Below are 26,668 nucleotides of genomic sequence, written 5' to 3'. Positions count from 1 at the left end.
ATAGTCCCCCACATGTCCCTCTAGGAGACATTTCACATTTTATACTTTAGTTCTGTGATGCACTTTACATTTTGTAAAAGAATGTGTTTATGGTTTGCTTAGGAACAGGAAATTGTTGCAGCACCATTTGTCAAACAGATTCCATCATATTCACTTGTCAAAAGTCACTTGACCATATCAGTGCAGATCTTCCTAGGCTCTGTGTATTCTGGTCGAAGTCCTGTGTGCTCTTTGGTCAACATCACAGTGAGTTTTAAAATCTGCTAAGGTGACTTGACTAGCTCCAATCTGTGTATCCCATTGGGTAGAATGAAACGATCATTTGATCAGCGGTTTTTAAGTAAGGCTTTCATGAGTTAAAGACTTAGAATTTGGAGAGACCCAATTTAAGTAATGATCCAAGCATTGCAATATCAGTTAACAGAGAAAAGGACAGAGTGCTGCTATGGATGAGAATTAGAGCCTGAGGGTAAATTAGAGAAAACCACAAGATGGAGACTGAACCAGGACCTCAGTGGTATGCATTGGTCCCAATGTGGAGAACAGGGGTAGAGATGAGCCCCAGGCTTGGAGGAAGGAGATCAAGTTGTAGGCACATGTAAAGGGAGGAGGAGGCAGCAATTTTGCATGGGGTGTGTTTAGGACACAAAGCATGGCGACTATTTTCCATCTCCTCCCCTTGGGCAGGGGCAAAGGCAGAACTGTATGGATCCTGCAGAGCCAAACTGAGCTCCTGCTGGTGTCTGGCTGCATCTTAGCCTGGGAGAGAGAGTGCCAACCTGAATCTCGCTGGCTTCATCTCAGGGGTCTGGAAGCCCAATGAGCTTGCAGCACCGTTTGTCAAAAAGATTCCATCATATTCGCTTGTCAAAAGCCAGTTGACCGTATCAGTGCAGATCTTCCCAGGCTCTGTCTATTCTGGTCGCAGTCCTGTGTGTCCTTTCGTCAACACCTCAGTGAGTCTTGAAATCTGCTAAGGTGACTTGACTAGCTCCAATCTATGCATCACATTGGGTAGAATGAAACAGTCATCTGATCAGTGGCAGTCAAGAACAAACTAGAGCCTCCGTGATGAAGAGCGCCACTTTAAGCAGCCCTGATGGTTTCTAGTGGCCACTTAAAAGCTCAGAGAGGGCTGGGCAGGTTGTTCAGCAGACTAAAGTGCCTGCTTAGGCAGGCTTAGCGACTTGGTTCGATCCCAGGTGTGCTGTGCTGGTCCCGCTCCCAGCGCACACCGAGATGGTGACTGAGACTGGGCGTGGTGGTGTGCACCTACAGTCCCAGCACTTGGGAGGCTGAAAACAGGAGGAGACTAGGAAACTGATCTGTGTAGGGAGACCTTGTAGATCCTGTGCTAAATACTTAAGAATGCTTCCAAAGATTTCCTTCTGAGCTAGATCTTCATTTCTCCTCAGATGGAGACTCAGTCCTGGGAAGAATTAATATTTAGTAGCAAAGGACATGAATTTCCTTTGTCTGCTTCTTAGAAATTTACTAATGTGAGGTCGTTTTCATGACCTTTCAAATGTGCCAGCCTACTTTGCTGATCTGAGCCTGTTGTGTTTTGGACTGTCCTTGAACAGACAAAGGTGACAGGGACAGCCTTTGAGAAAGATGAGTGGAAAGTGATCACTTGCATCTCATGCCTCATAGTAGCCAAGTCTCAGAAAACAGTATCCATGTGGCCTTCTGCTTCTTCCTTCATTTGCTCCTCTTTATTCGAAGAGAGAAGAAAAATAAATAAGTGGGGCAAGGGTGTCCCCTGAGCACATTCACCCTTAATAAGTATTTACAATAACTGGATTTCTTCACTTCGCCAATTTCTCTAAGAGGAAGGGGGCTCCTGTGCTTCATAGCGGGAACGCAGGAAGGGGTGAGGCTTGCGATTATTTTTTTAATCAAGGAATTTAATTACAATTTAATGATGAGAGGGAGGCTGTTTGTTATTCAGTGGTCCAATAAATACTTTCTAACAAGTTTTCCAGCCATGTGAGAGGAGACTCGCTTTAAGGAAATTAAAAACCAAGGAAGGCGCTTTGAGGGAGAAACATCACCGAATTTCAGACACTGTTGCTAAGAGCAGCCTTGCTCTTCCCGTCCCCTCCCCCTCTCCCTTGCTTTTAAAAAGCAGAAGCTTAAAAGCCTCTATTGTGTGGCTGTGGGGGGGATATGCTAATTCGAGGCACATTTCCCATCATTCTTTTTTAGGCCTGTCATAGCTGAGATATGAATGATGATAGAGACAGCCAAAGGGGGTATTATGAGGGTTCATGGTTTGTTTTTGTGCAGGGTGAAAGGGATAAATAGGGTGGCAGCTCCGGTCACCCGTGAAGCCCCTCGGGTCTGCAGGCTGCCCAGAGTTGAGTGGGTTCTCATGGGTAAGCTGTGGCTCCCCCCACCCCACCCCACCCCACCCCATCCCCAGGCGCTGCCTCTTCATCTTTGCAGCACAGCCCCATCCTACGGGGACTTCCCAGGCCCCATTCAAGGGAGGCTATGTGCTTCAAATTAATAAATGATCCAGGGTGAGGAAGTTAAGCAAAGCAGCAGGCAAGGACAGGAGAGTGGAGCTGGGCTGCCCCTCCTAGACAAGGCATAGCCAAGGAAAAGAAAGAAATTGGGGTTTTGAAATGCCACTGACAACTTTACGACGCCATGACCACGGCGGAAGAGTGCCTACATGATGTGTCTATCAAAGCTGTGTCTTGCTGTGGTTCAATACCGTTCTGTTTATTTACGTCTTCCACATATCCGGTTGGCTTTCTCACAACATAACTAGATAGCTGGCTGCATTTTTACACTTTCGACTTTATTTTTGTGGGACAAACTTAACCAGAATTTCTGTATAATGAGAAGACAGTATTGGATGTGGGCTCCTATGCTCAACAATAGGAAAAACATATTCTCCTTCCTTCTCTGAGTGGCTGATTTTTATGCAGGAACGTGAACTGATTCAATTCCTTGTGGGCACATTTTAGCTCTGTTAGTTTTTTAAATGTGTGAATTTTATAACTGAAGAATAATGCACACATTGGCAAACAACCATTAAAACCAGAAAAATGCTTCCAAATCGAAATTTCACATGACTCATTGGAGGTAATTTGTATATTTTCCGTGCATGCGTGTGATATGCTCTGTGTCATACACAAAGGTGAACTGTTGGAACTTAAGCAAATGAATGTTAATTGGATTCCCGGTTTGTGCAGAGTCCTGAGTAGATGCTGATGGAACTTTGCTTTAGTTGTGAAGTAAAAATATGCATTGTCTGTATTACAGTACTCTCTAATGTTATGCTGTTTTAGAAAGTTAAACATAACATCTTTGTTTCCTTTGCTTATTGATTCTGACAAGCTAACGTATGATAAGCGTTTGCACTGTAAATGGGAAGTTACAGACAAGGAAGCTGCGGAGGCACACAGCACTCCTATAGTCCCCTAAGAGCATACGGCCTAGTGATGTGGCCTCTTGGTCTGTATAAGCATAGTTAATGCTGCTCACACAAGAGAGAAATTGCCTAAGCACACATGTCTTCGAGTGTATCCCCTTCGTTAATCGATGCCTGGCTGTATTTGCCCCCATGGGACCTCACTGGATAGAAAATGAGGTGAGCACTCATTCCTTGACCTCTACAAAGGAACTGATGTACTGGCATGCACACAGGGATGAAATGACTGATCCTGTGTAGTTGATGTGCGCCTTCCTTAAATTCCTGCTCGGAATCCTCTGTTTGGGGTGGTCTGTTCACAAACATACTAAGTGTGCTTTAGCATCAGAATCACAGTCTGTTTGCAGCATTATTTTTTTTTCTGATTGAAATTGTAGTCGATCAAGGGGCTCATACTGAAGAAGTGCACCAGCCACCTGTGTTAGTGATCGAAAGTCACCGCTGTTGCAAGCCCAAGACTCATCTCCCACAGATCACGAAGCAGTGGTTGACAGGTTCTGTCTGTCTGTACATTTCATCTCAATAGGTGATGCAAAATGAGAGAGCGTGAGGGCCACGCTTTTCTGTGCAGCAGCTCACGTTGCCTTCTGAGGCAGCTTTGGCTGCTGAGCTGCTGCTGTGCTCGGCGTAGCTCAGGAAGCTGGAAGCAAAGGCAGCCATCCTGTGGAGCATTTCGCATGTCCAGCAGTGATCATGTATGAAAACTGCCCATTATAATTGGAGATTAGGATTGAGGGTGGCACAGAGGTGGAAAGAGAACAATGTTAACCTTTCATTTTTTCCTGTATGCTTTGAATTATTGTTCCTGTACATAAATGTTATCATTTTAAAAGATGATAGGGGGGACCGGGGAGATGGCTCAGTGGAATAAGCGCTTCCCTGGCAAGCGCAAGGGCCGGAGTTCAATCCCTGGTTCTGCAAATAAATAAATAAACAAATAAAATAAAAGATGATGGGGGACGAAGATTGCCAGTGTCTTTACTGAATGTCCTCCTTCATCTCCAGCTTATCGGGAGACCTGAAAACTGTTTGAGGGAGGCCCGGTCTGTGTTTTTCAGTTCTGCCTCTGAGTCAACTTGAGACTCTAGGTGCCTGATAGCAAGAGTTCCAGATGCCAATTAGGAACTCAGTGGCACCACAACCCATGAGCCCTCGATGCTTTAGGCAGATCAATGATGATGATACTGCTGTTGTCTGGAAAAGACCTTGGACAATGATAGATTTCTACATTTTGTTCTTGAATTAGCATCTCATTATGTCCAGGCTGGCTCCTGCCTCAGCCTCCCCAGTAGCTGGGTCTTTAGGAGAGTATGCTACCACACCAGGCTGGTAAATGGTGGCTGGTAAATGTACATGTGAATGACCAGGCATGATGGTGCACACCTGCGATCTTGGCACTCTAGGTAGCTGAGGCAGGAAGATGACAAGTTTGAGCTCACCCTAGGCAATTAGAAAGACTCTGTGTCAAAATAAAAAAGTAAAAAGGGCTAGGGATATAGCTCAGTGTGAAGGGTATGGGTTCAATCCCTAGGACCAACAAGCAAAACAACCATTTACATGTAAATGACCTCTTATCTGCACTAACATGTATTTCCTGCTTACTATATCCAGGAGCTGCTGTCACCCCTGTACTGTATCCTCATTTAATCTTCCCTGTCACATTAAAGTGTACACAACTCAATGCTCCATTCTGCAGGGGAGGGTCCAAGGCACTGGGCATACAAATAACTTAACTACTTGCTTTTACCTAGGAGTTGAGTATTAATGGAGAAATTAGTATGACATTCCCAACAATAGTTGAGAAGAAAGAGAAAGCTATCTTTGTCCCTGAGGTACCCATCCAGATAGTCTTTCTCCTGTGAGACCTTTCACTTCTGCTTCTCCTTCCCTGACCCTTCTCTGCCACTCTTGCTCAGAATTAAGCTCTGCTGTGTTGCTGTCCCCATGGTTTGAACTCATCATTCAGCAACAGCAGTGACAATTGCTCCTGGCTACATGCTGAGCCCAGACTAGCAAATGAATGAGATATGGACCCAGCATCATAGGCTGTCTAGTTCGTCCAGATCCTCTGTGATTCCAGCTGCTGTAACAGTGCTCCTCATCCAAATAGATAGGAAAATAATGCAGAATAAGTGGGTATCTGTGTATCTTCACTTCCCAACAAGAAGCAGTCTCCCTCTTTTTTTGGTGGGGGGGTCTTTTTTGATGCAGGGTCTCATTTTATGTAGCCCAAGCTGGCCTTGAACTTGCAGTGATCCTCCTGCCTCAGCCTCTTGAGTGCTGGGATTACAGGCATGCACCACTATGCCCAGCTTTCCATCTTCCTTTCTTTTGGCTGACTCAGCCCATCTTGAGGTGGGGCTGGTGCAGCATGTGGTGCCGGAGATCGAACTGCAGTCTCCTGCGCCTGCCTAAGCTTGCCTAAGCAGACATTTGCCTAAGTTGCTATAGCTATTGTTGAGTTGAGCTATCTTACTGGCCCTCCATCCTCTTTTTTTTTTTTTCAGCTGTCTTTTTTTTTTCAGCTGTACCTCCATCCTCTTTTTATATGTACAGTACCTGGAAAAATCCCTGGTACATGGCTGGCATTTGATATGCATTAAGTAAGTAAATAAGTGATTTTCAGTTAAAACATTCAGAACCAGCCCTAGGTATCCTGCTAGTAAATTACTGGTATTCAGAAGGAAAGAACTAGTCTAGATCACACCAGTGTACCTCCGACTGCGAGTCTTACTGGTCTATTGAAAGAAACAGTTAAAGCTCATTTTTTTTCTTTTTAATTTTTCTAACCATTTTTGCATGCATATATCTGGTAATCTGAACAACTAATTTAAAGACAATAATATGCAATATAAAAACCATTGTTGAATTCCTATCATTTTGTTTAGTGAAATTCTATATCATTTCTTTTTTACTATTTTTATTCTTTTTAAAAATAAAAAAATTAAAAATAATGAACTATCTGGAGTTTTGATGGCATGAGAGAGAGAAGGGGATGCAAGTGCTCTGGCTGAGAAGTTGAGAAGTTACCATTTCAAGCAGGTGTCACACACTGAGAATGGGACAGCCTACTGGAGGCCCATTGACTATTCTGATTATCTGCTTTTTACTCACAGCGGTAAAAACACTGTGAGTAAAAACAGCTACATTGACTAGTTGTTTCTGTGAACTACTTCATCTTTTCTTCCACCAAATGTATTAAGACAAGTACGAGATGAACAGGGATGAGATTCCTACCTCGTTGCTATGAAAGTGAATGCTTGCGTTCATGAGACTTAATCAAATTGCTTTTTCAAAGGAAGCAATACATTACATAATTAATATGTGGACTGATCAACTATTTGAATTTCCTGGCATTTTCCTCTGTGAAACTGACAAAGGACCTGAAATTACACAGCAAAGCCTTCAAATGAGTTTTGATGTTTTAAACAAGCAAATTGTCTGGATGGAAAATTAGAAATAAGACCGTTTAAATTTTCTAAATATATTTGATTTTTATTTTATAGCCCACTGCTATGTGCAATTTATTTTTATATGTCAGTCTTTAGGATCAAGTGCTTTACAAAAAAGCTCCAAACTCATGTTTGGTTTTGAGATTGGAAGAATTACCCCAAATCAAGTTTGCTTTTTGGTTTCTCTTATCCCTAACATTAATCATTTTTCCTTTGACAATAGGATAACAAGAACAGCTTAACCCCTCTAATGCTTTATCATTTGAAGTGCTCAGAGACATTTTGTATTCGCCCAAAGCAGCCATTCTAAGCCATAGAACAAATTGCACTTTGCTGCTATAGCTATTGTTGAGTTGCCAATAATTTGTTGCTCATAATGAAGTGTGGAGGTGTTCGCTGATTTTTCTTCTTGGTTTTATAAACACATGCATTTATTCTGATTGTACACAGCTGTCACAGCCTTCCCCTTTGATATGGTTTACCTAAGTGGGGTCTCAGCTTGGGAGCTGGGAATTTCCATCCTCCGAGGCTCTCCCCCAGGGGTGGGTGGAGCAGGTGACCATTAGCCATCCATTTCCCTCTGGCTGAGGCGGGTTGATGAACTCGGTCCTGGAGCTTTATTGCTTTCATGAAAAAGCATTTCAAAGCCCACTCTGGTCTCACCTATTAATCACAGCAGCTGCTTCTTATTGACTGTTCCTAGGGCTGGTGCAAAACTCATGGCATGCATTAGCTCATTTAATCCTATGGCATGGCATAGCAGTGGCTTTTCATTTAAAAGACAAATTGAGGCTTACAAGTATCGATTTCCAAAGATTTATGTTGTCTTCTCCATTATGATGTGTCAGTCCAGTTTATTTATAAAAGGTATTTTGTAAAAATGCATGAACATATTCTTGCAAAGAGGTAGGTATATCTGTAGAAACCATCATACGTATGCTAAGCAATACATAGATTTGGAAAGTGAGTCTTACCTTGAACGAATATTTACTAACTATGCATCAGGTGAAAACAAGAGCACATTTGGCTGTGAGTCAAAACAAATGAATTCGTTAGTCCTGCCCACCCTGCCTCCAGGCTAGACGAAGAGATACAAGGCTAGGTAGTTCTAAGTCTTTCTTCCTGCTTTGGCCTTCTGTGTACTCAACAGTTGAAAAGGATCAGAACAGTTGAGCAAAGCTCTTCTTACAGTTTTCTGTGAAAAATTTGTGGATTCCAGACATTCATCGTAAATGCCTGTGTGGTAAATTGAAGGTGTATGTGTGCCTGCCCTCTCAGGGCCCTGCGTGTCATTATCACCTTCATGGCATAGATCAGGGACAAAGACCTATGGATAAGAATGAGAAATGCTCCTCTCTGACTGAACAGCTGTCACTGAGAAGCCCTTCTGAGTGTGTAGTAGCATATTTTGATTCTTCTTGCATGTCTACTCAGTGGTGTGTTGGTGAAAAGCACTAGGTGAGCGTGAATCTCAGAGTGGACTGATCTGTTACCAGCATCGAACTAATGCCTCCAAATGTAGAAAGGATTTCTTCAAATGGTTTGTGAGGTAAAGCATAGACAATAATGTTCCTGATTGTCACAACTTCTATCTGGATGTCCCCCTCCCCAAAGCCTCATTCTCGAGGGCACAGGAGACAGTGACTGGTCAAAGAGATGGGTCAGTGGGGGGTGGCCTAGAAAAGGTTATCTCTCTTCATGGCCCCTCCTTTCGTGATCTGTCTCTCTCTGCTTCCTGTCCACCATGCTGTGTGTGGCTGTCCTCCACTAAGCCCCTGTGCTTCCTGCCTTGGAGCCAGCTGACTAGGCCCTGAAATGTGAGCAAGCAAACCTTTCTCCTTCTGTAAGCTGTGGATGCCTGGTATTTTGTCCCAGCTATAAAACAAAAAGTGAATAAGATGCTTATCTTGCAATCCTGTTGCTGTAGTTTGGATGGTTACTGGCCCCTGGAGGCCCATGTGACAAATTCAAGGCTTGGAAGGTGCTGAAACCTTCAAGAGGTGGCTAGAGTGAGCAGCCCTCTGGTCACTAGACATGCTCCCCCAGGTGGACTGTGGGGCTCCACCCTTTCCTTTTTGGCTCCTTTGCTTGCAGGCCATGAGGTGAGCAGTTTTGCTTTGCCCCATGTTCCCACCATAATGCGCTACCTTGCCAGAACCCCTCCCCCCAAAGAAAAAGTGAGGCCAAACAACTGTGCCCTGGAACCTCCAAGACTGGGAGCCCAAATCAGACTTTTTTCTCTAGAAGTTGATTTTTTCAAGTATTTCATTATAACAACAGACACTCACCAATACGCCTATCTTAAATATAGCTTTAGCAGTTCGTTGATGTAGGAATTCTGAAGGTACAGTTGCAGGAGAAGCTAGCTGACCCATTCTGAGGAATGAGCTGTGGAATTGGGGCCTCGTCATCTGCTGTGTGGATCGCAGCTTCGTACACAGAGCTTTAGGCCGTGCTGGTCTCAGCCTAGAAGGAAGCAAAGGTAGCCGGTGTGGGGACTGAAGTGGAACTCAGATGGTGCTCTAGAGGTGACAAAACTTCTCATTGACTCAATCATACTGCATACTCTCAGAGAAAAGATTCTGGTATCTTAGTCCAAAGAGTTCCAGGAGCTCAGGAGAATCCATTGCAGGGTGCTAAGACATCAGTGAGAACCGGCAAAAACATCAGTTGGCCTCACAGGGAGCTGATGGCTTCTGTCAGCCAGCACCGTGGTGACGCTGGGCCTGTACCACAGCCACTGGCGGCAGTGCACTTCACTTGGTGTTTCTTCCTTGTCACCGCTTCTCTCTACTGCTCACTAAGGGCCCCTGGACCTTAGAGCCAGGACAGGCTGCCCAAAGCCTCCCACTCTCCTTTCCCTTCCCTTCCTTTTCCTTTCTCCCTCACCTCCCTTTCCCTTTCCCTCCTTTCACACTTTTTTGTAGTACTTGCGGTCACTCCTTGGTCCCTTTTTATATTTTTAATTGAGGATATAAAGAGGTCTCTCACTAAGTCACTAAGTGGCCCAGTCTGGGTTCCAGTTTGAGAACTTTCCCGCCTCATCTTCCCAGAACGTTAGGTGTGCACACCCAGCCTGTCCAATCTTCTTAAAATGTGAAAAGATGGGTATTGGAAAAGATTGCCCAAAACCTTATCACTGGCAGTGAGAGCGCCAAGATGAAAAGCCAGGCCTTTGCATTTCAGCCTCAACCATCAGAGCCAGCAGTCTCAACAGTTCTGGGAGGTCCTAAGTATTAGAGCAGGACTTGATCCTAAATAAGCCCCTTTCCTTGTGAGTACCATAAAGCATTTCTCTGTGTACATATTTACATTGAGCTCTCCCATGTTTCCTTTACCCACCATTTATTGGACTGTGAGCATTCACTGGCCTTATGCTACAACATGCATAAGCTTATTTGTGCACTGTCGACAAGCCAGTGAGGGGAGGGGGCCTGCTATGCTCCCCTGAAGCTCAGACTGCTGTAGAGGCATCAGGCTCCACCCAACCCCTCAGTCCACGCTGCACCATGGCCACAGAAGCCCCGCCCCCTTCAGTGTGCAGCAACAACTTGCCAGGTCAGGTCTCACTGGCAGGGCTGCTACAGAACTTGCAAGCCCAGTGCAGAATGCAAACGTTTGCTCCCAACTTAGCACCAGAGTGCTCTTGGTGACACACAGCTCTCCCCTTTCTCCTCTAGTTTCTCTCTTGACTTGTCAGGGTATTTTTGCTTTCCACTTAAGATCACTCTAAGTAAAGAGTAATTGAATTTTAAATTTGTAGACCTCACTGATCATACTTATCTTGTGTGGTATATGTTTTAGATAAAAACATGAGTATATTGACACATCTATGGACTTCCTGAAATTGTGTAATTTGTATTTTGTAGCTGCTATGTATGTATGTTACTCTAACTAGAGCAGTGGAAATGTTGCGCATAACCACCTTGAGTGTTTTGATTTCACTTTTCCTGTGGTGGTGCTAGGACTTTGCACTGAGCTACATCAACAGACCCTCCTTTATTTCTTATTGTAAGATGGGGTTTCCATAAGTCCCTGAGTTGCCCAGGCTGGGTTCAAACTTGTCATCTGCCTGCCTCAACCTCCCCAAGTGCTGGGATTACATGCAAGCACCACTACACCTGGCTTATTCTGAGAATTTTGATAGTCTGGATGTCTTGTAGTTTAATCTTAAATCTGAAAACATGTGTCTTCCTTAAAGCAAGCCAAAGCTATTGAGAGGCACCAACCAGGAGCAGCCTTTCTTGGGAGGGTGAAGATTAGGGTTGGACCAAGATGTCGCCCACAACTTGAGTGGAAGACAGGTGACGACAGCACAGGAGTGACCTTGTAGTAAGGAGAGCTGCTGTTCAGGGAGACTGGAATTGATCTCTGAGAGACATGGGTTGTTTAGAAAGGCTGCAGATGAAGTAGCGAGAACTCACCCTGGCTTCCCAGCTGCGTAGTGGGCCACTTTCTCTAGGTGAGAGAATCCCCCAATCCCTGTGTGTTGCAACGATGTGAGAAGGAGCATTCCAGAAACAGTACCAGATCCCACAAGCTGAGGCTCAGAGCTGACAAAGAGGGGGGTCACCAGGCCTGCCCTAGCCACCTCGACCTGATGCGTGCTAGGGAGGCAAGTTAATTGGGAGCTTTCACAGGAAGAGCTCATCGATGGAGCATGACTCTTAATGAGCACTCCATGCACCCCACAGGATGTGCTAATTAAGCAAGAAGGTGACTGTCAGGCCATCAGCTGTTCATCTCCTGACATTTGCCTGTGTACACAGGCAGGAGTGGAAACTTTCCCTTATCCCACGCACTTAAAAGAACCATCATCTATTCCTCTTCTCTTTTGTTTCATTTTATCAGATGAGATTGCATTATGTCGGGGTCCATTCCCTGGGCTGCTGATGTGTACACTAAGGCCTTGTCTTTCTCACTTACCGAGGTGTCAGATCCCCTCAAAACTCAGCCCACTTTAGGTCTGGAGCAACCCAGACTCAGGACAAGCTGACTACCTTGCTAAGACCAACATCATTCTACTGACATTGTGTCACCTGAAAATGGGGCGGGTGACCCTCCTTCCAGGGCCTGGGCTGTGGATTAGCTCAAGTAGTAAGTGTGCACTCTCAGCTCAGAACAAGGTATTCTTTCAAGCTGCCTGCCACTACTACCTCTCCTAAGGTGACATGTTGGACTTGGATGGCCATTGTCCTCTACTCACTTTTCCTCCCTTCCATTTTGGAGGGGGACATGTCCCTACTTGCCACCTGCTGCTGGCCACCTACCTCTACTGTGATCTCCACTCCTGTATCTACCCCACATGCCTCTTAGATCTCTCACCCCTGCCTTTCAACCTAGAACATTTGGGGGCACTATTTTCCTGACTGTGGTTGGCTCTTTTATTTGTCTGCATCTTCTCCTCACCTTCCCGTTGCTCCCATATTTCTTTAGCAAGTGGGCTGCACTCGCTTCCTCCTCTTCTCTTCCCAGCCTTCTGCATAGCCTGTCTATAAACTGCTTACCATTCCTGTCCTGACGCTGGCAAGGAAACTGGAATTTTCCATTTCAGTGCTCTTTGCCAAGTCCTTGCCTTCTGGCTGCCTTGAGTGTGGAATACCCCCTCCTTATTAAAATTTCCTCCTCCTCTATGACAGGCTCTGTCTTGGATCTTCTCCAGCACCCTCTGTATCTTTGGAGGATGGCTTTTCCATGAGCACCCCCCCCCAATTAGTAGCACCCACAGTATGTTGTCCTCTGTACCTTCTTCTTCAATAATTGATTTTTCTCTGCTGATAATGCCCAAGTCTGTGTCTCCAAACTCTGCCTGATTTGAGCAGCTGCATAGATGTGTCCTGCATGGATTCCACATGTGGTAGTCATTTTCACCTGGATGGTACTGAATTGTGACCTCTTCCCACTCCCAAATATGCTGACATTCTGACCCCTAGTTCCTCTGACTGGATCTCTTTTTGAAAGTAGGATCTTTGCAGATATAAACAAGTTGGGATGGGGCCATAATTGATTCAAGTAGGCGTGGTCCAGTGTGATTGGTGTCTTTATGAAAGGAGCCATAGGAAGACACCATACGATGCCAAGGATTCCTGGTTGCCACCAGAAGTTGGAAGAGGTCAGGAGGGCCCCTCGCCCAGGTCCCTTCAGAGAAAAGATGGTCTGTTCATAACTTGGGTTTGGACTTCTAGCTTCCAGAACAGTGACAGAACCATCTCTGTTCTTTAAAAGCCACTCCATTTATGGTGCTTTGTCATGACAGCCTAAAGGGGAAGCAAAAGATCAATATCCTATACGCATCTGTACCAATTCTCCACCATGAATGTATTTGTTATGTATCACAAACAGACACTAATAAAAAAGTTTTAAAAGCCAGTGTACCACCCAGTCTCCCTATATTACCTACAGCACTCTTTATCTTTCTAGTTATTCAAGCTGAAAGTCTGGGGATCAGACGTAAGCCCCCCATCCCTCTGATGCCTGGTTTTTATTTCTGCCACATCTTTCCCTGACTGTCATCGCTATGATCTCCTATCCCTCTGTCCAATTGTCCCCTCTGCTCATATCTTAAAATAGCTCTCATTGTGTCACTGTCACCACAGCACTTTTGTGTGTCTCCACTGCCTGTAGCAGCTGGCTTCATGGTACTGTTACCTGGGGAGATATTAAAGCCCTTGTGCCCACCACACACCCCAATTTCTCCAATTGTACTCTGTCAAAATTTAGCAGGTGATTGTAGGGTGCAGCTAGGCTTGAGAGCCATTGGTCTAGAGAATGTCACTATAGTCAAAGGAATCAACAAAGAAGTAGAGTGATTTAAGTCACTGGTTTTCACCTGGGGGTAACTGCACTTCCAGGACACGTTGGCAATGTGTTTGGTTTTGGAAACTGGGGTGGTGATATTGGCATATAATGAAGAGAGGCCAGGGGTGTTACGAAACATCTACAGTAAGTTCCTGGACAGCCCTTGCAGCAAAGCAGATCCAACCCCAAGCCACTCATGCTAAGACTGAGCAAACCTGCTACACGAGATGGGAGAGAGGCAGCAGTGCTGACCTTGCCTAGAGATGGACAGCAGTGGTCCCTGCCAGCAAGGAAGACACACGTGCCGCCCCATGCAGTGTACCCTGCTGTGTCCATTTCTTAGTCCAAGCACTGAAGCTTTCTTTTCTTGCTACACCTGCCTCCAGTGACCCCTCGGCCCACTGCCACCGAAGGTATTCTCTTCCCCACTTTTTGGAAATGAGGTCTAGTGAAGGGGCTTTTTGCTGTGGGAGGGAGTCTCATCACACCTCAAGCTGGCTTCTGCCAAACTCAGTGATCACTGCTTTGGCAGCTGCCAAAGCTCTTAATGAGGACACTGCCAGTCATTAACTGAACAACTGATTAGGGTGGGAAGCAGTTGGCCGGGAAGAGACAAATGCATGTGCTTGCAGTTACTGGTGCTGACCAGCTTGACCCAGTGGCCTCCCTGGGAACATGCTGCACCATGAGAGAAATGCTGCCGGTGACGCTGTGTGCTCAGAAGCTTCACAGTGGCTACGTCATCTGCTTCAGCTCTGAGCTGTGTGCATTGTCATTGCCCATAAAGGACAGAAAGGCCGGTATGTAGGAAGCATGAAGGAAGGACACCAAGAAAGAGTAAGGGGAGCATGACGTCAACAGGCATTTCTCAAAAGCCCACTTGAGATGAAAAAGTGTTTGTGCAAATGGAGGGCAAAGACATTGCCCATTAATAATGCTGTGGGAAAGCCTAATTACGGAAAGGGCCCACCTTAGGCAGTCGTATTCTATACTTCTGGCCCTGTTCTCTGTTTCTAGTTTCTGTTTTTTAAACTCAGGCAATATTTTAAATAGCATGGAATTATTAATATTTTGGATATTTCTTCTAAATAAAAATGTATTTTGGACCTTAGATATATTGCTTAAGAATTCTTAGCTGGGTGGAGTAGTGCGTGCCTAGAATTCCAGCCCTCTTGGAGGCTGAAGAAAGAGGATTGCAAGTTTGAATCCAGCGCTATCTCAGACCACAAAAGGGCTGGAGAGTAGCTCAGTGCAAAGGCCCTGGGTTCATTCCTAGTATTGGGAGAAAGAGAGAGAGAGAGAGAGAGAGAGAGAGAGAGAGAGAGAGAGAGGTTTATGGTCTATTTAATTCTCATTTCTCCAAGGAAAGAGAAGATCCAGATATTTGCTACTACTGCTATAAGTAACGTGGCAATAGTCATTCACCAAAAATAATCAAAATAGTTACTCAACCAAAAACTTGAAATGATTTATTTTAAATTCTTTTCCAGTAGGGATTTTTACCCTGATTGTGAAGAGAAGTTCCTCAGTTCTGGCACTATTGTGCAGAGTATTTGTTTCCTTTGTGGGGCAGTGGGAAGGCCATGCCAGCCCATTGTGCATATTACATAAATGTTCTATAAAACATGAAAATCGCACAGCAATTAATAGCTTGAAGGAATTTAAAGACATCTCTCTTGGTGATTGATGACTCCTTACTGAGGAGTCATTTTGAGGCCCAAAGAGACTGAAAGGGCAATTCCAGAACACTGGGCCACGCAGGAATTGGCTATGAGCTGTGTGGGGCGGGGGAGAGCGACACGTATGAGACCTGTGCACTGCTCAGTGAGCGGCCCTCTGGCTCAACAGCCACGGAGCGCAGAGTAGTGCACACAGTGGGTCCTAAGGGCCGTCCCCTCTGCCCTCTCACTGTCACTGTGGCACCATAGAACTTGCACTGGGTGGGAGTGGCCCACTTTGGAAGAGTTCTCTGTGTGCCCTTGGCCTGGGGGGTCACCTGGAGTGGGCGGTGATCATGCCTGTGTCTGTGCTGCTTGTAGACCTTAGCACTCGGCAGGCCACCTGTGCTCCTTAACTGAGCAGCCGCAATCCTGCGGGAGGCTGCCAGATCCACAAGAGGAACCATGTGAATCTGCCGGTCCTCGCTGGCAGTATCACAGTGTCACATGGTTTCATGGCATGTACCCACTTTGCGGCAGTATTCTTATTACTACTTTCAGAAGCATCTGTACTGTCTTGCCACATGGGGCTCAGAAAAACATTTTCGGTTCTAGGAGACATTTGTCATATTATGCATTCATTCTGTCCAGCTTTTTGGGTCATACATAGACACATACCTGGAAGATATCAGAAGCATATTCAGTTTTCTCTCAGGTTGTTGACAGTTTTTCTATGACTATTTTTCAATTCAAATGGTTTCTCATATAAACATCAATGAGATTTTGAAGCTGATTGTGAATTGGGACAATGGTAACTACTAGAATTGCCATACATCATTGCCCTAATGAAGATGGTGAAGTTGTTAATAAGGTAAAAGTGATGAATTATTCATCTTCCTGTAGCTCTTCAGAGGGAAAGTAGATGAAAGTGGCAACCTGAGGATTTGTGACTATTTCATGCAGTTGATTTTGTGTCACTATGATACAGAGCTAAGACTTGTCCTTACATGTCTCCAACAGGTAAGTGACCCAGGGAAATAATAGCATTTTTAAAGTGTTTCTTTTTAAGCTTACTTTGGCTAATAATAAAAATTGACTTTGAGATGTACAAAAAAGAATGTCTTCCATATTCTGCTTGTATCAATATTAAAATAATATTTTTAGCCCAGTACAGTGTTCTATGCCTGCTACTGGGGAGGCTAATGCAGGAGGATCACTTGAGCCCAGGAATTCAAGGCCAGCCTGGGCAACATAGCAAGACTGTTGATAGATAAATAAATAGATAGATGATACATGGGTAGATAGACAGATGGACAGATAAAATTTTAGTCAATACCCTAAAATTAGTACACTTTGCTAGTAATAGAATTGAATGACTTCATTAGACACTTAAAAGAAAAACAATAGCTCCGCTAATCACAATTTTCTTTTGTGTTCAATTGGATTGTGTTTTGGTTTTAATTTTTGTTTGCACTGCCAAGAGAAACAAGCCTGTCACACACCAGTTCTTGCCTCTTTTTGGACCTGAGTACTTTTTGCAAAGTATGCTTAAAGCTTTCCCATTAGGGCACTTCATAGGCTTTTCCCATGAACATGAAGGTAGTTATAGCACAAAGGACTCTTGTTGTTTTCCTCCTAGAGTCTCCATTTTAGGCTGCCATGTCTCTGGATCCCCTCACTAGGAGACAATAAAATTGGCCGAGGCCACCATCTAAGGGAATAGTTGATTGTGGACATGATCTTCTAGGACAATGGGGAAAATGAGATGTAAAACTAAAGGGAAAGGTTGAAGCAGGCTCAGCTGGTTTTCTAAATCTTTTCTTGTTAAACAAGCCAAAGGTATTGAATGTTAGGTTTGGGGGATTATCTAAAACCAATGCAATAAAAGATCAGGTTGTTAGAGGATTTTGATTCCGAATCTTCCACGGTTTTCTTAAAGTGTTGGGCAACAAACCCAGCAAACTCTGGGAAGCAGTGTTAGCAGAGAGATATTCTGCAGTTTGCCCTGCCTCTGGGGTGGGTGTTAAGCATGGCGAAGTTGCAGAGGCAGTCAGGTCAGGGACCAGGGACCCCTCGCCCCGTGGTTATCTAGCGTCCTCTTCCTAGTTCGTGTGAGTTTCTGAAATTTTTTTAATAGGGAAGGTGGAGGTAAGCAGGATAGTCAAATGCATTAGAAATGGTATAGAAATTGGCAGTGGTGGTGAATATACAGCTCATAATCCTAATCAAGGCTTACATGCTGGGGTAGGCTAAGTGTGTCGGTCCAGTAGTGTCTGGGTCTGCTGGAAGGCTTGTGAAATCAGTGATCGAAATCCTCACTACAGATACTGTAGCCTCTGGGATGAGCGTTGAAAGTGCTCTTGTAAACACTCATTTCATTTTGAGTGAGGGGCTTTAACAAAACCCCACCCAGAAGGAACTACACCGAATTTAAAAAGACTCTGGCTTTTCATTCAAAAACCAGCACAACGCCAGTTAGCTGTACTGTTAACCTGCAATACTTATTTTTAAGTAAGGAAGGTGCCTTTTTTAAACAGGGCTTCGGCTTAAAGTTTCTCCTACTATCATGTATATTACCTGCTGACAAAGGAGTGTATTCTACTGCTGAATCCCTGCATCGCTACTGTTAAATCCATATTGGGCTTTTCTTCCCACATAGGGACTGGCCATCTTTAATATATATTTAAATAAAATTAACCGACCTACCTAGACATTGGGTGAAAGAGTAACATTTTAAACAGCAAATACAATGCAAACCATGGGCACATCCTTTGGATATGTTTTACTTGTGTTTGGGGATAAATGGAGGAAGTAAAATTGCGATGGCCCATAAAGGGGTAGCATGAGAAAGAGGACGCACATTCTCCCTGGAGACGACATACATCGTGGCCAACCAAGTCACGTGGTGGGAGGGGGCTCTTTACTTTCTCCTCCACAGCCCTTCCTCTGATGTCACAAATCTATTCTTTCCTGGGAGAATTAATTAGTATTCACTGGGTGCAGTTGGCAAGAAGAAAGGAGGGAGGGGAGAGAGAGAGAGAGATCTTAAGAAAGAGAGCAAGAAGCAAGAGGCTGTGGGGGAGCAGATCCTCCCCCAGCCGCACTGAGAGTGGGGGGTACAGTCGGGCGCAGAATGGCTGTTTTATAACTGGGATCCTCGCTGACGTATGGCTGCCTGCTCCTTGGCAGCTGTCTTTATGGACCAGTAGGCAGAGCGAAATTGACGCTGACAAGACTTTTGCATCTTGGAAGGGACTGTAATCTACTGTAGTGAAGAACAGAGCCTCTCAATCAGGCGGGTGTAAATAAGAGACGGAGGGGAGCCCAAAAGAAAAGGAAGAGGAGGAAAAAAAAAAGCGTGTGTTGGGGGGAGCAGGCAAAAGCATTTTTGGTGGATGGTATGAAGCCAGCCATGGAAACTGCAGCCGAGGAAAATACTGAACAAAGCCAAGAGAGAAAAGGTACCCAGCGCTCTGACAATAGCCTGTTTAAAGCTTTTCACTGAGGGTGCTTGAAAAGGGTTAGCTGGGTTTTGTCCCTCTTTGAAAATGGCTCTGATACAATCCCTGTGGCATGAGCTTGTTTTCAGGGTGGTGGTTTCCTGTGGGCTGATGTTAAATTAACATTAGAGCAGCCTCTCGGCGACCTATTCCTGTTGCAAATCTTTCTACGGAAGGTGATCTTTCATAGAAGGATGTCTGCAGTTTGTCACCTTGGGTGGCTGGGCTGGGAAAACTGTCTTTTTATTAATATTGTTAATCATAATTGAGGTGCTATGTTCTGCATGTGCTATTCCAGGGACATGGAATGTGTGTCTTCTGCTAACGCCGAGGAGGAACTAAAGGGGCATGCATGCTAATTATGCTTTAGTTACGCTACTACAGTACTGGTTTGGACCTTTTCTGATTTTCTTAATCTAACGTGATTGTTCTTTCCATGTATCAGGCCCTAACTGTGACATGTAATAATCATTTACAGTTGGAACTTGAGAGGGAGGATCTCGGCTCTGTCGCCTAGTGCTGATGGGGTGGGGAGGTCTCCTGCTAATTACAACATGAAAGATTGGGGTAGGAAAATTAAGACAAGTCTTGTTCCTTAAAGGTAATGGTGGGCTATGTCACACATTTTATACATAAGCTAGCTCCTGCAACAAATTGATGTTTTTATAGTAAGAAGGCGGCAGAAAATAGAGGCTAAAATTAATCTCTTTTGGTAAATCCTGACTGTCAAGTGTGCTGCCCCATGAAATCAGCTCGGCCACTGTTAGGTTAATGACATAGGACTGCGTCATAATTAATGTCCCTCGCTTGAAGTTGTAGACGGTCATAAATGTGTGAAAACATGTTCTATAACTGCAGTGACTTTGGTAGCAAAAGTCGTCATGCTAAGGTTATTCCATGGCCCTCAAGCAGGACAGTCGGTAAACTGTAGTAATTTCCCAGGATGCAGGCACGACTACATTTTCCTTGTGCCTGTGTAAGTTGAACCAGATGAAACTGCTAATAGTCAACCATTTTCAGCCTACAAAAAACAGCAAGTGCGTGTCGTTTGACTTAATAGCATGCTGGAGCAGAAGCTCCTTGTTTTTATATAGAATTTCTGTATATATTGGCATTTTATCTCAAACAGACCAATTTCATTTTTTACTTTATTTTTATAAAGTAGGATGAAACACAGATACCATCAATTTGCCATTTTAACCGTTTTTTAATTTTAGAACTCAGTGGCATTAAGCTGGCAATTTAATTTTAAACTTGATAGTTTAGTTCACTTCTTTAATCAAACCTACCTCTCCCCAACAAAAGACCACCTTTTCTTCTTATTTTTAAATCTGTTTGAGTGACCAGGCAGCCGGTAATACAAGAAGCTTTTAGGAATATTCACCAAACTGAGGAAGTGAGATAAAAGTTTAAAGATTCATGCCTAGGATCAGAGACTAAGTTGATTGCGTATTTGGAGAGCAAAATAGTGTAATAGAATTGTCTCGAAGAAGCCTATCACATTTACAGCAATTTGTTTTCATAAAGTAGATGGTTCTATTTCCTACATAGTTTTCGTTTTCACTAATACAATGTTTGCCTTTAGCAAATAAAATCATTTTGATCTCCGCAGGAACATACTTTTTGGTTTTTTTTTCTTCTCTCTCACTGAAGCAACCGAAGGATATATAACCAGTGTACAGTCCCTACTACACAACTGTGTGTCTTACCATTTTGTTTCATGAACTGTGATTAATTTTATGCCAATTAAATAATATTCAATAGCAGGTCTTACAAGTTACCGCTACATTGCTGACAACCTGTATTTGAAAACTCACAAGCTGTGATTTTAAGGACAGCATTAGAAATGAAAACAGCATTCCTGGAGGAACCTTTAAAATTACCAAAACTTATAAATACCAGCTGTTCATTAAATAATTCAAAACACCAAGGGATCAAAAGGTAGCATCACACACGAGATCGGTACATGCTTGAATAAGAATATTGGCCAGGATATTTATTTTTACTGATGTACAGCCATAAGGATTGTGATCATTTTGTGACCTTCCAAAGTGTTGATCTGGAGGGTGGTTTATCTGTTCATGTTCATTTAGATGAAGAAGTTCATAAACCAGCAGCCCAGAATCAAGATTCGCACAGGAGTGTCTGTATAGCTCCCCCAGATGGCTTGCCTGTTGCCTTAAGTTCCACATAAAACAATAGCCACACAAGCTGGGTGTGCTCATTCAGGCCCATATTTCCTCTAATTTATGGATAAATGTTTATTTCATTGAAAGTAACATTTACAGACTTGCCATCATTACTTACAGGATGTGAGATATAATCTTGGACCTGGTGGTTCCCCACCTCGCTTCACTTCTTCTCCTTTTTTTTTTTTAAAGTGTGTCAAGGGCCCTTGTTTCCTAAATTTAATCCTATACATTTTATCACTGCAAACTGAGTATTTTATGCACTGAGATTTTCCTCCTCTATTTCTCCTTCTTCACTTGTTTTTAATTGTTGGTGACAGAGAAAATCCTTGTCCCTTAATTTGGGATACTATTGTCCGCTGGATAGCTTGTGAATTAATAGCTTTGGATAATTATTACAGTGTGTATTAAGAATATAAATGAAGCTTAGATTTGTAAATTGGCCTCAGCTTTTCTAGTCTGTGTCCTTTCCCGGGAGGGAGTTTCCACAGGACAACACAACCCAGCTACTGTGATTCACTAACTCCTACCGAGAGAGCTGTTTCTTTTAAAACTAAATCAGAATGCCTTTGTTCCTATTTTGGACAAAATAATTCAAGGCTTTATAAAAGGAAAGCATTTGTATGTTTGAAATTGCCTCATTGCTTTTATCAAAGAATACTACTGGGTGACCAAAATTCACAAGAAGTGTTCAGAGATTTTAAAAGGAAAGCAAGCAGGTTTTCTCAGATGAATGTATGAAATGCTTAATTATTTCAAATGACAAGTTTTTAATTGATAACATTAAATTAAATCGAAGTGTGAGGGTTGAATAAGCAGATTCATTGAAAATGGAATAAATGGAGAAGATGAATACAGCGGAATTAAAGGAAATAGGTCATGGGACCCAGTAATAAAAAGACGGAGAACTGGGTTTCCATTTATGTCAGTGGAATATTACTTGATATGAATTCATTTGTGAAAACAAATGCATCCAGAATTTTAGGAGCATGTAATTACTAGGGAGAAAGGCAATTGAATCCCAGAAACTCTCCATACACTATTATGTAAAAAAATTGAGTATCTGTGATGAAAATTATTTTTATTATGTGTAGGAAATTGGATTCCACTGAAATAATTATAGTCAGGCTAGTCTAGTTCCTGTGAATCATGGCTGAAATAAATTCCAGAATCCAGGCATCAAATTAAGTTCCTAACCGCATAGGAAGAAAAATATAGTCAATTGGAAATAATGTTTAATTTACAATTAATTACAGGATATTGTCAGAGTAAGAAACACATTCAAATTATTGACTTGTTTAAAACACTAACAACTCCAGTTTAATGTTTTGATCTAGTAGATGTAATTTCTTACTTTTTTTAATTTAACAAAATGTGTGTGCCTTTGGATGTCCCTTTTTTGCTCAGAAAGAAGAGTACTTCTCCACCTTCTGAGCTTGTATGCTGTAACCTAAAGGGACACAGTTGACATTTCGCAATGGTCTATGAGCCAGTGAATTTCTATTGACATTTTCTAACTTTTTCTGTGAATAGGGCCCAGAGAAAGTTTTACATGTCATTATTTTCTGTGAGAATTTGCCAGGGTGGACATCTGAAGAGGCAATATCTGGGGACTAGGCTGTAGAGAAGGTGGCTGGCCAGATGGCATGGGACACATGTACGTATGATATGACATCCTTTGGGGACTTTTTTAAAAGAAAAATTAAGTATGGAGAAGGATCTCAAGGAGCCATTTGGTGATCTGCTACTTTTGTATCATCAATTCCACAAGCATGCTTTATGAGACCTGGCCTTGCTGAGCTTTTAGAAAAAGAATTCTGGCCTATGTCTGGAAATTTAGATTTGTCTTCCTTGAAATTGAATGTAAACCTGAATTCCGATTGCAAGTTTTAAGATCCCATTTCTCTGTTACTTGGAAATACAGGTCAAGTTAGAGTAAAATAATTTGCTAGTCTCACTGTCTCGGAGCATGCAAAAGAGCCAGGGTTCTTATGATATCAACTTCCCCTCACCAGGACTGGTGATGAATTGAATTGTTCCAAAGACACTCCCTTGCTTTCTTCTCCTTTGCACCAGATGTACATACACACGAGAAGACTGTTCAGGAAAAGGAGTGGCTGCGGGATGGAGGAAGAGCCAGATGCCTGTTGGCTTTGAGAGAGGGAGACTCCAATCCCTGCTTCACACATGTGCTTTGTTGTTTGTCGTTTATTTCTTCACTTATTCATCTAATAATGCTGTCATTTCAAAACTCATCCTTCCCTGTCTTCTTAGCTTATGTTCCAGGAGTGTGTGGAGCTAACTCCTCTTAGGCACTACAAGGAGTATAATCATGGCTTTAACCATAATTTTGCTGGTTGGTGGCAAATCAAATGGCACACAACAGTGCCACAGAGTAGAGTCTTGATTCCTAGCCAATCCAGCGGTATGGCTTTCTAAAGCATATAATAAGAGAAAATAAAATAATGTTCTGTTTTACAGACTGATTGTATTAACTACATTAATGGCTTAATAGAGTTAAGCCTTACTATGCTATATCCAATGCCAGGGTGCACATTGCTTTTCCATAAAAGGCCAGGTAGAAAATATTTTGGGCTTTGTAGGCCTCACATCTCTGTCCCACCTGCTCAGATTGGCCATTGCAGCGTGAAAGCAGCCATAGATAATATAGAAACAAATAGCTGGGATTGGGTTCCAGATAAATTTCATTACAAAAATAGATGCCCATGGTTTGCCAGCTTTTCTAATTTTTGTTGCTATGGCTTTCCTTTTATATTTTAACTAATCACTAAAAATGAAGGATGCCTGCTAGAGCCCTGAAAGACTTTGCCCAGCCAAGATGGTCCTTCTTGGCAGCTCACTGTTTGTCACTTAATTCCTTACAGGGAGAATTTCCTAGGTGCTAAAAATCATTCCAGCCGCAGTTCTGCTTGATCAGCCCTGTCACTGGTCACATTGTCTAAGTAAATAGCAGGAAGCAGAGAGAGGCATTGTTTTGCTTTCCTTCTCTCAGTTTCTCCTTGTTTGTGTCATGGCTGCACATGGTGACCATCACTTCACCTCTGTCTTCTGATCTCAAAGGGAGAACCCACTGCAGTCCTTCCCTGTAGAGCAGACGCCTTTTCCTCATTCTTGTCAGATGCTTAAACTGAAGAGGACATTTAATGAGCCACTCTAGCAAAGTCTGCTTGCAATCCGATGCCTCAGGTGTTGGAACCCTGTCCTTGGGAATAACATGAATATTGTGATCTCTGAGATTTGATAAATAGCCTTAAATTTAATGGCTCAATTCCAGCTTAGCTCAAGAGTATAAGATAGAAGTGGCTTTCTTCTCTTTCACATCTAAATATTTGCTTTTGTCAAAAGGCCTCCCCCGGAAGTAAGTCAAAGGAATTAGAAAACATTCATCTGCTTACCAATCCTACTTCTGTACCTACTAGCTTGCTGTATGTTTATGCTACATTAAGTATCTCAAGCATGACTGCCATTTTTTTCTCAAAAAGTACACCAGTATTGGAAGGTCTATGGTTTTTCATTGTTGTCATCCAGGAGCCAGTATCTGAGTACCAGGAATCTGCAGATGTCCCCATCTAGGTGAAGACATGAAGACAAGGTATGGAGGAAGCCTCTGAGTTGTGTGGCTTGGATAGGGTAGAAGTCAGCAAGGTTAAGAGGCCACTTCCAGGCCACAGGGTGCCAAGGTACTCCCTTGTTTTCAACCAACTCGTCAGCAAATGTTTATTGGGTACCAACTGTGTGCTGGGTATACAGAGATACAATTTGAAGAAGGCAGGTGAGGCTCAGCAGAAAAGTGCTTGCCTGCTGCAAATAAGGCCCTAGGTTAGATCCCCAGCACACAGTCCTACCCCAAAGAAAATGTTCACATCAAGAGTGACTGAGCTACTTAGATTCCTCTTGCTTGGGGGCCAATGAGAAGGGCTTACCACTTCACCAAGAGAAAATGGATTGAGCCATGAGGTGGCCTGACCTTCTGGCTCTTTCCATCAGCCTAACTGTATTTCTTTGCTTCCAAGAATGTATCACAACTTTTGTCTCTAAGAATCTTTTGAAATGGCAAACATCTAAATCCAAGAAAAGCTGAGAGGTTCAAACTTTCACCCTGAATTCGTATCAGTAGCTGAGAGCCTAGACCTTCTCTTGAGAGGACGCAGAAGCCCAGCTCACCTCCACACAGACCTCAGAAACATTCTCCTTGCATTTAACGGAATGCCTCTGCAAGAGTAGAAAACCAGCCAGCGCTCAGGACCTGGAGGATAGGGTAATGTTGAGTGAGCGCCCTCTGGAGGCCTACTTCCCAGGCGCACACCCAGGCTCCTCTGCCTGGTACCTGAATTACCGCGAGTGCTCATTCCTGTCTCATTGCTCTCCCTTTTTCATTTGGCAAGCTGAAATAATTATTTCATAGGATAATTGTGACAAATGAGGTAACAGGTATCATGTGCTTATCATTACTTAGCATACACTAAGCTTTCCATCAATTAGAATTGTGGCCATCATTATTAACAGAAAAAAAAAGTTTAATTGTGCAGTTCTGATCTTATCCAATTAACTTTAATTTTTCCTTTTTAGCAAGGCAATTTTATTTTACCTTTGAACCCAAGAGATTTTCTCTAAAACACCACCTAGTGAAGGATGTCTCTGCTTCCCAAGTGGAAACTTCTGGAGAGTTTTCAGACTTGGTGGAGAATAAAGTTGGCACTTTAGGCAGCTCTGTGGTGTTCAGTGGGCCTGAAGTGGGTGGTGGCAACAGCCTTGTGACATGGATATTTGTTGGTCTTCGTCTTCAGTGATCTGTGGTACCATATGGAACATTCGAACCCACTTTCCTGATGGAATCATAACTCAAGTCAACAACAGAGGCATTTTTTTAAAGTCCTTAAATATTTGTGGTACCCCCCAAAGGATATAACCCCTTATTCAGTTTTATGGGGTTTTCAGGGAGACAACTGGCCAGAGTGACTTGATGGCTTTTCAGGGACTTTGCAATCATAATTCATCTAGCAGTTGCCAGAAGCCTGCTCTGTGCAAGGCAAATTGGTAGGTATTTTCCTCTCCAAAGCTCAAAGAAGTGTGAAATATGGTCATATCACCAGAAAGAGACCTGATTCCCCAGGGAACCAATTGTCACCACTTTGAGTGAGTAGTGATGTGACCTGAGGCCAGCAGCTCTTTGTAAGATGGCAAGAGATCACTGAGGCTGGATTTAATCCAGAACATTCTAGGTTCTGACACACTGCGTTGAAGACGATGTGATACAGAATGCCACAGATGTCAGTGAAAGGACAGGCATTTGTTTGATTCAGAATTCAGCAGGCCATGGGACAATTTGCCAAATTTTTAGGATGTCAACTGGGGACCATTCTAGAGAGTGGGCCTTTATTCACCTTTGCTTGTACAGCTGGCAGTAATTATAGTGCTCTGTTAGTCTGAAAAGGAAATTGACAAAGAAAACTAGTGTGAGAAGCCAAAATTTAACTATAAATAGTATCTTGCCAAAATGAGCATTTCAAGAGGTGGATTTGGGGGGAAAAGGGAAGAAACTGAGCAGAGAAAACACAATTTTGGTGCTTCGTGTAAGCATAAATTCAAAGGTGGAGGAAGAACC

The 26,668-nt window shown here is 43.3% G+C and overlaps 1 protein-coding gene across 6 annotated transcripts in view; it reads left to right on the top strand.

Moving 5' to 3' along the window:
- The window catches only part of Gpm6b (glycoprotein M6B), a 156,651-nt gene that overhangs the window by 95,650 nt on the left and 34,333 nt on the right, over nt 1-26,668 (top strand). For 3 of the 6 annotated variants that reach the window (XM_004635052.2, XM_023719554.1, XM_023719551.1), the window contains exon 1: nt 18,420-18,814. The exons of 2 other annotated variants lie outside the window; for them this stretch is intronic. In XM_004635052.2, the coding sequence (XP_004635109.1) occupies nt 18,754-18,814 (61 nt within the window). In that variant the 5' untranslated portion in view covers nt 18,420-18,753. Of the gene's footprint in view, nt 1-18,419; nt 18,815-26,668 lie in introns of those variants that run through there. One more of the 6 variants, XM_004635055.2, reaches the window with a different exon arrangement.

The sequence above is a fragment of the Octodon degus genome, unplaced genomic scaffold, assembly GCF_000260255.1.
Source record: "Octodon degus isolate 3935 unplaced genomic scaffold, OctDeg1.0 scaffold00069, whole genome shotgun sequence".
In the NCBI taxonomy this organism is placed as follows: Eukaryota; Metazoa; Chordata; class Mammalia; order Rodentia; family Octodontidae; genus Octodon; species Octodon degus.
The sequence above is the reverse complement of the archived record's forward strand: the minus strand, read 5'-3'. Positions and strand labels throughout refer to the sequence as shown.